The sequence below is a fragment of the Camelina sativa genome, chromosome 7 (assembly GCF_030686135.1).
Source record: "Camelina sativa cultivar CO46 ecotype springtype chromosome 7, ASM3068613v1".
NCBI lineage: Eukaryota > Viridiplantae > Streptophyta > Magnoliopsida > Brassicales > Brassicaceae > Camelina > Camelina sativa.
In genome coordinates, this window is record NC_141886.1 from 25,121,947 (window position 1) to 25,131,892 (window position 9,946).

General features: G+C 36.8%; 3 protein-coding genes and 1 pseudogene across 3 annotated transcripts; 3 read left to right on the forward strand and 1 right to left on the reverse strand.

The window, feature by feature from the left end:
* The first annotated feature begins 101 nt into the window (after positions 1–101).
* On the forward strand, positions 102–1,073 carry LOC104702111 (tetraspanin-17-like; annotated as a pseudogene).
* Positions 1,074–1,141: 68 nt separating this feature from the next.
* Positions 1,142–2,649, reverse strand: LOC104702112 (large ribosomal subunit protein eL6x). The gene is made up of 4 exons (XM_010417936.3): positions 2,271–2,649; positions 1,981–2,087; positions 1,691–1,872; positions 1,142–1,518 (listed from the first exon to the last, which is right to left on the reverse strand). Exons 1-4 carry the CDS (start codon positions 2,525–2,527, stop codon positions 1,363–1,365), a joined length of 702 nt encoding a protein of 233 aa, XP_010416238.2. The 5' UTR covers positions 2,528–2,649; the 3' UTR covers positions 1,142–1,362.
* Positions 2,650–3,721: 1,072 nt separating this feature from the next.
* On the forward strand, positions 3,722–4,222 carry LOC147941663 (uncharacterized). The gene has a single exon (XM_087458605.1). The coding sequence runs from the start codon at positions 3,722–3,724 to the stop codon at positions 4,220–4,222; it is 501 nt and encodes a 166-aa protein (XP_087314731.1).
* A 5,130-nt stretch (positions 4,223–9,352) lies between these two features.
* LOC104702113 (uncharacterized) lies at positions 9,353–9,931 on the forward strand. Its single transcript, XM_010417937.3, has one exon. The coding sequence runs from the start codon at positions 9,397–9,399 to the stop codon at positions 9,829–9,831; it is 435 nt and encodes a 144-aa protein (XP_010416239.1). The 5' UTR covers positions 9,353–9,396; the 3' UTR covers positions 9,832–9,931.
* The last annotated feature ends 15 nt before the right edge of the window (positions 9,932–9,946 follow it).

The window sequence follows — 9,946 nt, forward strand, 5'->3', positions numbered from 1 at the left end:
TTTATTTACCTTCCAACAAACAAACCAAAACGCAACAGAAACTAACCTTGCCAGGAAAGTTTATGTTCTTACTTATTCATCTCCATGATTCATAAAGAGAACCTCAAATAACTACAAATTTGCTTGGATTCAGGGGTTTCGTGTTCTCCAGACTCAAAAAATGTCGGAAGTACAAACTGGATTTTTAACAATGACGACAATAATCTTGATATCTATAGGCCTCACAATGATGGGAACAGGTCTATACCAAAAAAAAACAGTGTCTTCTTGCATCCAAGAAACGTCAGGCCCGTTTGTGTTACTTGGTCTGTTTCTTCTGTTGATTCCTCAGATCGGTCTATACGGAATCTGTTGCCGCTCCAAACGCCTTTTCAATTTTTTCTACTACGGCATGGTTGTGGTCATTATCATTGTATCTGGTTTTTCAATCAAATGTTTTCTTTACAACACCACTTTTGGAATCCCTAAAAATCCGGCCGAGGACCACCGCACCCTGCCACAGTTACTTGGCCAGCTGGTCCCTAAGGAGAAGTTCGAGATGGTAACCTCGTGTATCATTCACAACCATGACTGTAATTTCAATGCCAGCAAAAACAGCAATGTGTGGGTAAGTTTTGAACCATTTACTATAAATAGGAGACATGTTTTATATAAAACTAACTATACATGCTATATATGCAGAAGTATTGCTGTGCACAACCGGAGGGATGTGGGGATGTGACGATGTTCGACAAGCCAGGCGAGTGGAGTTGGAAACATCAGTATGAACGGAACCAAGTTCCAGATCAATGTTCTTATGAATATTGTTTGGATTGCAAAGGCTGCCAACTAAGCATCTGAAAAGCCATTGTTCATCAATGGAAATATCTCTCAATGTTTGCTTATCCTTCTCTAGTCCTTTCCTGCATTAGTCTTGCCATGGCTTGGTCTCTCAAGGAGACAATCCATGAAACCGAAGATTATCTAGGTTCGTATAGTTGATTTGTAATGATCCAAATCTAGAAATACTTCACACCAGTAAGTGTCGATTTGTATACTGCCTTTTGAATTATAAAAACAAATGTTCAGGTGCATACATACGTACATAAATTATACATATACATACTTTTCTGTCTATAAGTTTGTTCAAGTTCGTAGCAGCTAAAGCACAACGTAAATCTCCTCTTTCATAAAATTTTGCTTTAAAGGTGACATCAAGAAACAAGTTCGATAGTTTATCCATACGTAAAATATAGAAGGTATAAGCCAAAAATTTGAAGTCTCTGATCAGTGAACAAGAACACAACAACCATTTAGAGGGTAACACACTTCAGGAGACGGATACTCTAGAAAACTCAAACAAAAAAGGTTAGGTTATGAAACCTAGAAAACAAGCTCATGGGGCTTCATCCCTTGTTTCAATGAAAACCTTGCTCCAAGGTAAAACTTCAACTCTGGAACTGCTTCAATGGCTTTGATCAAAGCGGCATCCACAGCTTTTTGGTCATCTTTCTTCCCTTGTGGAATCTCCTTCTTCTCCTGTGATATTTAAAAAAGAGGTGTCAACTACAATGGAGAGTAATTTTCATTCTCTATTCTTCTGGAACAGACTGTGATACCCAAGATGAATTGGCGTTCTATCTAAAATGCGATATAAAACCAGTTTCTGATCAAGCAATGGTATTGTAACTTTCCGAAAAGATTATTATACCTCTTTATCAGCCTCGAAGAACTCTCCTTCTGTCTTCTTCTTTTTCTTCTCAGCAACCTTGGCAAAGTACTTATCATCGAATTTATCAAGGGTGACTCCAGAAATGTCAACCTTTGTGGAAGTGCCAATCACATAGGCCTGGTTAACACGTCTTAAAGGAACACCATTGATCTTAAATGGTCCTGAATGTCAATAACAGAAAACAGGAAAGAGAACATAAAATGAGTGAGCGATCTCATAATGGACTAAAGAATATGGGAATCAAGAGAGGAGATTAGGATAAAACTCACCGGTCACAAGAAGCAAACCAGAGGGAAGTTGCTTCAGAAAAACAACTCTCTTGCCCTTGAACCTACCAGCAAGGATGATCAACACTGTCCCTGGAGTGATGCTTGACCTACAATACAAACATTATTAAACCCACAAATTCTCCAAAAAGTTTGCCACTTTCCAGCAGATATTCAAAACTAATACATACCCTCTTAGCAAAACTACTCTACGAGCCAAAAAAAATAATCAACAACCAACCACATGGAAGACAATGGTATCGAGCTAGGAGACAGTGTATCAGCTAAAGTACCTGAGCTTAGTTGGCTTTGGCGTGCGCCTGTTGGCAAGAGGTTTCTTAACATCTTCAGCTGGATAGAACTTTGGTGGCTTCTCCGCCGGAGCATCAACCTTAGATTTAGCATCGTGGCGGGGGAAAACGCCTCCATTTTTGGCCTTGATTGCCCACAAACCTCTCTTATGGTACATCTGGGATCTCGAGTATTTACCTACTCCCCTGATCAGATCAGGGTTTCTGTTCACCTTCGGCGTCCTCTGTTTTGCCGGCATGGTTCTCTCTGTCGTGATGAAACTAGAAAAAATATAATTCCGGCTGAGAGTAGCGAGGAGGAGAGCGTTGAGGCGGAGAGGATAGGTGAAGTTGAAGACATAGAGAAACCCTAATTGAATTTTAGGGCAAATTTGGGCTTTTGGGCTTTGGAATTAAATCGGGCTTTTAGTGGACCGTCACATACATAATAGGATTTGTTTTCTTAATTTTTAAGAATTAACTGTTTTGCTTAATTTTTCACTAACCATAAATTTGATTTTACAGAGAAATCACACAAAACTCAAAGGCATCATGAATGGTAATGGTTTTTAGATTTTCTATTTTGAATTATGGTTTTTGATTTCTTGGTTTTTAGTTTTTGCCATTGAATTTAAAATTAATAAATCAAAAACTCAAAAACTCAAAAATAAAACATTATTGTAAAACATATGTGTGATTATTCTATCACAAGACACATGTCATTACACTTGTCCATGTAGTGTTACACAATCTTTGTAAATGTAACACTTGTCATTACCAAAACTAATGGGTGTGTGACTCATATGTTTTGTAATGCACTACAAATAAGGAGTTGTGTAAGAAGAGTAAAACATATATGTTTTCTTTGATCAAATAAGCTTCCCAATCTCTCTCCCTTTCTCGTGGCTTCTCCTCTCTCCCTCTCTCTCTCTTTGTTAGTTCTTGTTCTCTTTACAAAGTGTTACAAAACATAAAACTTATAAGTGTACTTTTAGTTATAATTCACAACACGTTATCAGCACGAACGACTCTCGATCCGTTACAAGTTTGAGCATAAGCGATTTGTGATCCATTGAGGTAACATTTAAGTTATGTTAAAATTGCTTAAATTTAATTTAATTTAATTAGTTTATATGCATATAACTATATGTATTATTTATAGAGTAAAAGACTATATATATTTCTTGATCTAATGGTAGGCTTTGCCTCCTTGATCATTTAGATATACATTCTTGATCATTATGGTAGGTTCTGCCTCCTTGATCATATGTTCAGATCTATATATTTTAATTATATGGAAGGCAATGCCTCCTAAATTGATTATTTCAATTTGTGAATATATTATGTAGCTTATATTTTTTTATAGTTTATATTTATTGCTAAAACAAGATTTTACAAAATTATTTCATAAAATTTTATATTTAACAAATTGTTTTATTATTTGTATAGTAATCATGTCAAACTTGGCAAAGCTTGAATTCGCCGCCCTTGATGTCTCTGGGAAAAATTATATGACATGGGCATTAGATGTAAAATTTTATCTAAAAGGGAATGGGCTTCTCAAAACCATTGATCCGTCAGAAATGGGGTTAGAAGAGGAAAAAGCAAGAACCATGATGTTCTTGCGTCACCATCTCCACGATGGTTTAAAAAATGAATACATCACGAGAGAAAATCCTGCAGATCTCTGGATCGCGCTCAAGGATAGGTTTGATCACCAAAAGTATGTGATTTTACCAAAAGCCAAACATGAATGGCTAAACCTGAGGTTTCAGGATTACAAAAGTGTAAGTGAGTATAATTCCGCTTTGTTCGGAATCACTTCAAGGATGGCTCTCTGCGGAGAAGAAGTTTCCGATTATGATATGATCGAGAAAAACATTCCAAACTTTCCATCCTTCAAATGTTCTCCTGTAGCAACAATATCGAGAAAGAGAATATACTCGATATTCTGAATTATTGCAAGTTTTGCATGTTGCTGAACAAAATAATGAGCTCGTGATGATAAATCATCAAACCCGTCCAACTGGATCAGCTCCACTTTCAGAAGTGAATGTTGCTACATCCAGCTATAATAATTGGCAAGGACGAGGACGTGGACGCGGACGCGGTCGAGGCCGTGGTCATGGTCGTGGAAGAGGTCGTGGACAAGGAAAAGGAAGAGATTTCTCTCCTAATGACTTCAACGCAAGAAAAACCAACAAGCATCTTCAAATCAATAATGTTGGTCGCGTTATAAAGAAACAAGATGAAAGTACTTGTTACAGATGCGGCATGAAAGGACATTGGTACCAGACCTGTCGTATTCCAAAACATTTGGCCGATCTGTACCAAGCATCCCAAAAGGCAAAAGAAAGGGATGTTAAGACAGCCCTTATCTATGATAACGCTAGACCTTCTTTCCATGGTCTAAACGATGAACCCCATCTTAATATAGCAGATTTTCTTGTTGATAATGAAAACGGAAAATTATGCGAATAAGGCCTATAAGCCATGATATGCTTTGTCATAGTTTGATATGTACTTTATGTTTTAACAAATGTCTTTTTGAATAGTAGGACTATTGTAATATATAATAAGCTTTTTTGTAAGATTTTATGTTATTTTATTAATGTTTATTTCATAAATATTTTATCTCAGAAAATATCAAATTTTGAGATTGAGGATGGAGATATGTGTCTAGCAGACAGTGCTACTACTCACTCAATACTTAAAGAGAAAAAAATATTTCTCCTCCCTCAAAATAAAAGACTCCGCTAGAAGCGTGAGCACTATATGTGGTAATGCAAAGATTATTATAGGCTCTGGAAAAGCCAATTTTTCAATGCCAAGGGGAACAAAAATTGAAATTGATGGATTATATTGCCCTAAGTCTCATAGAAACTTGATTAGTTTCAGAGATATCCAAAGAAATGGATATCATATAGAGACTCTAAATAAGAATGGCATTGAATATCTTTGCATAACATCTGAGGAGAAACATATATTGGAAGAATTGCCAATGTTATCCTCTGGATTGTATTGCACAAGAATAAATAATTTTGCATCTTATGTTACAGTAAACTCTAAGTTTACTAGTACATTTAAGATATGGCATGAAAGACTTGGACATCCTGGTTCAGTCATGATGCAAAAAATTGTGCAAAATTTTAATGGCCATCCATTGAAAAACGAAAAGATTTTTTGATCTGATGAGTTTTCATGTGATGCATGTTCTCAAAGAAAACTCATAATTCGGCCATCGCCAGCCAAAATTGGGAATGAATCACCATTGTTCTTAGAGAGAATACATGGTGATATATGTGGACCTATCCACCCTTCATGCGGGCCGTTTCGTTATTTTATGGTAATGATTGACGCATCTAGTAGATGGTCAAATGTGTGTCTATTGACAACACGAAACACGGCTTCCGCAAAATTCATTGCCCAAATAATCAGGTTGAAATTTCAATTCCCTGATTATGCCATAAAGAAAGTTAGACTTGATAACGCTGGTGAATTCACTTCACAAGCTTTTAATGACTATTGTATGTCAATAGGAATCGATGTTGATCATCTGGTTCCTCATGTTCATACTCAAAATGGCATGGTTGAATCTTTGATTAAACGGCTGCAACTCATTGCTAGACCGTTAATATTAAGAACAAAGCTCCCAATTTCTATATGGGGTCATGCTATATTGCATGTTGCGGCATTGGTCCAAATACGACCAAGCGCATATAATAAATATTCCCCTTTACAATTAGCATCTGGCCAAGAGATAAACATATCCTATCTCTGTATTTTTGGCTGTGCGGTTTATGTTCCCATAGCCCCACCGCAAAGAACAAAAATGGGGCCACAAAGGAGATTGGGCATATATGTCGGATATGCATCACTGAGTATAATTCGATATCTTGAACCACAAACTGGTGATAACTTTACGGCACGTTTTGCCGATTGTCATTTTAATTAAGATGAATTTCCAGCGTTAGGGGGAGAAATTAATCAAGTACCAAAAGATATTACATGGTATACACCATCTTTGATATATCTTGATCTCCCTACAAATCAACGTGAACTGGAAGTTCAGAAAATTGTACATTTACAAAGTTTGGCAAATCAATTACCAGATGCATTCAATACAAAAGGGGTGACAAAGTCATATATCCCCGCTGCAAATGCACCATCAAGAGTTGAAATTCCTAGAGAGGAACTCGATGGAAGCAAAGCTAATGAACCTAAGGTTCAATTGAAACGGGGGAGGCCAATGGGCTCTAAAGATAAAAATCCCCGAAAGAAAAAGAAAATGGGAGATGAAAAGGTTCAAGAAGAACCAAATAAAGAGAAAAGTCCTCAGGATGATACAGAAAAATGTGAGTTTTCTATTAACTATGCTCAAGATGGAATTTATGGGCTAGAGATGAAATCGATGATGATAATGGAATATTCTTTTTTTCTTTATCTAAAGAGATCGATCATGAAAAAGGCGATCCAGATCCAAGGTCCGTATTAGAATTCCAACATAGGCCTGATTGGGAGAAATGGAAAAAGGCTATCAACTTGAGTTGCTCTCCCTCAATAAAAGAAATGTCTTTGGACATGTTGTCACTGCATCTAAAGATGTAAAACCTGTTGGTTGCAAGTAGGTATTTGTGCGAAAAAGAAATGAGAAAGATGAAATCACACGATATAAAGCCCGACTTGTTGCACAAGGTTTTTCTCAAAGACCTAGAGTTGATTATGAAGAAACATATTCTCCAATCATGGATGCAATTACATCCATGTACTTAATGAGTCTAACAGCTTCTAAGAATTTAGAAATGTACCTTATGGATGTAGTGACAGCATATTTATATGGATCATTAGAAAATGATATATACATGAAAATCCTAGAAGGATTTAAGATTCCAGAGGCATTAGACTCTAAGTCTAAGGAAATTTGTGCGATCAAATTACAACGATCACTTTACGGATTAAAACAATCTGGGCGCATGTGGTATAATCGCTTAAGCGAATACCTATCGAAGAAAGGGTATGTTAATAATGAAATATGCCCATGCGTCTTTATAAAGAAATCTCCATCGGGATTTGTGATCATTGCTGTATATGTTGATGATGTAAATATAATTGGAACTCAAAAGGAGATTGATGATGCAAGAACTCATATGAAAGAAGAGTTCGAAATGAAAGATCTTGGAAAGACTAAATTTTGTCTTGGGCTCCAAATCGAACATTTCCAAGATGAAATATTTGTGCATCAATCAAATTATACGAAAAAGATTTTAAAGCGCTTTAATATGGACAAAGCAACTCCTTTGAGTACTCCAATGGTCAATAGATCTCTGAATGTCGATAGTGATCCATTCAGACCTTATGAAAAAAACGAGAAAATACTTGGTCCCGAAGTATCTTATATGAGTGCTATCGGTGGACTTATGTATCTTGCAAATTGCACTAGACCAGATATTGCATTCGCTACGAATCTACTTGCAAGATACAACTCATCCCCTACCCGCAGGCATTGGAATGGGATAAAACATATTCTCCGTTATCTTCAAGGTACGATTGACTTGAGATTATTCTATCCTAGAAACTCTTCGGTTGGTCTTGTTGGTTTTGCAGATGCAGGATATTTATCAGATCCACATAAGTCACGATCCCAAACTGGATATGTTTTCACAATTAGAGGAACTGCAATCTCATGGCGCTCACAGAAACAGACTTTGGTCGCCACTTCCTCAAATCATGCAGAAATAATTGCTCTTCATGAAGCATCGAGGGAATGTGTATGGCTCAGATCAATGACTAACCACATACAAGAATCGAGTGGAATAATCACCAGTAAAGAGCAAACAACATTATTTGAAGACAATGCTGCTTGTGTCGCCCAAATCAAAGAAGGTTACATCAAGAGCGACAGAATAAAGCATATACCTCCAAGATTTTTCTCCTACACTCAAGAACTCGAGCAAAAGAAGGAAGTTGATATTCAACATATCCGCTCAAGTGACAATGCAGCAGATCTATTCACAAAGGTGCTTCCGACTACCACATTCAGAAAGCATATTCACAGTATTGGAATGCGTCATTTACGAGATTTATAAAGAAATATTATACATATCTTTTCGAGGGGGAGATTACGTTACTACACTCTTTTTCCCTTGTCATGATTTTTATCCCAATGGGTTTTTCCGTGACAATATTTTTAACGAGGTAGTACGTAACTCGTCAATGGTGATGGATAATCAAGGGTGAGTATTGTAAAACACATGTGTGATTATTCCATCACAAGACACATGTCATTACACTTGTCCATGTAGTGTTACACAATCTTTGTAAATGTAACACTTGTCATTACCAAAACTAATGGGTGTGTGACTCATTTGTTTTGTAATGCACTATAAATAAGGAGTTGTGTAAGAAGAGTGAAACATATATGTTTTCTTTGATCAAATAAGCTTCCCAATCTCTCTCCCTTTCTCGTGGCTTCTCCTCTCTCCCTCTCTCTCTTTTTGTTAGTTCTTGTTCTCTTTACAAAGTGTTACAAAACATAAAACTTATAAGTGTACTTTTAGTTATAATTCACAACAAACATGTTTTTGTTGAAAATATTTTTTTTTTCTAACAAAAACCACAAATTATAGTTTTTAGTTTCTCTTTGATATTGGAATAAACCAGTCAAAAACTAGTTTCCCTAAATTTAAGAAAATCTATTTTTGAAAATCTTAAATGGTAAAAAAATAGATTTTCAAAGAAGCAAAATCCAAAAACTACCTAAAAACTAGTATACAACATTCAAGGCTAAACTCACAACATCACACTAAGTGGCAGTTACAGTAATTTATCTATAAACTTGGGCTAATCACCCAGGGTATGACAAATGCCAAAATCAGGTCAAGAAGTCAACGTTTGCTTCACCTCTAAGAGTGCAATGGATCATATATATCTTTATCATTATAGTTTGAGAAGCTTTTGATGAAGCTGATGAGGATTTCTCCGCTTTATTCACCTTTACATGTCCTTCTTCACCAAACATTGGTCGGCTTAAAAGCTCTTCAAAAGACCAATGTTCATGTGCACATGCCTCTATATATAACACATCGTCATCCGCACATATACCAACCAAAACTAAAGTTCCCATCTATCTATGGCTATGGCTAGTAGTAGTAGCAGCTCGTCGTTGTTTCCTACCCAACAACAACCGCAACAGCAATTAGGAGGCAATGAGATCGTACCTACGGCTACCAATGCCAATCTAATTGCAGCACCAAACGCTCCAAACCATTACTCCTCCGGCTCCATTGGACCTTTCTTCGCAGTCATCTCTGTTCTCGTCGTTCTTGCGGTTCTCTCCTGCTTCTTGGGTCGCATATGCGCAAGGCGCCGCCATAGTACTGTTTTAGTTGCTGAAGCCAATCCATTGGAGATGATAAAGAGTGGTGGGCTCCTAGGATGGCTGAGACGAAAATGGAGACGATGTTTGGCCGGAGACGTTGAGGCCGGAGCTAAAGTTGCTGATTGTGCTGGTAAAGAAACACCTAAAGATAACGATCAAACTCGCCTAGAAGCACCTCCAGCTTGATCTCGGTGATTGTGAGTGATAAAGCAAAAAGAGTATCAACGTTCTTTGTAGAATGTAATCTAACTATTAGCATCATTGAAATAATTTTCTATTCTTCAAAGTTCGTAATCTCATT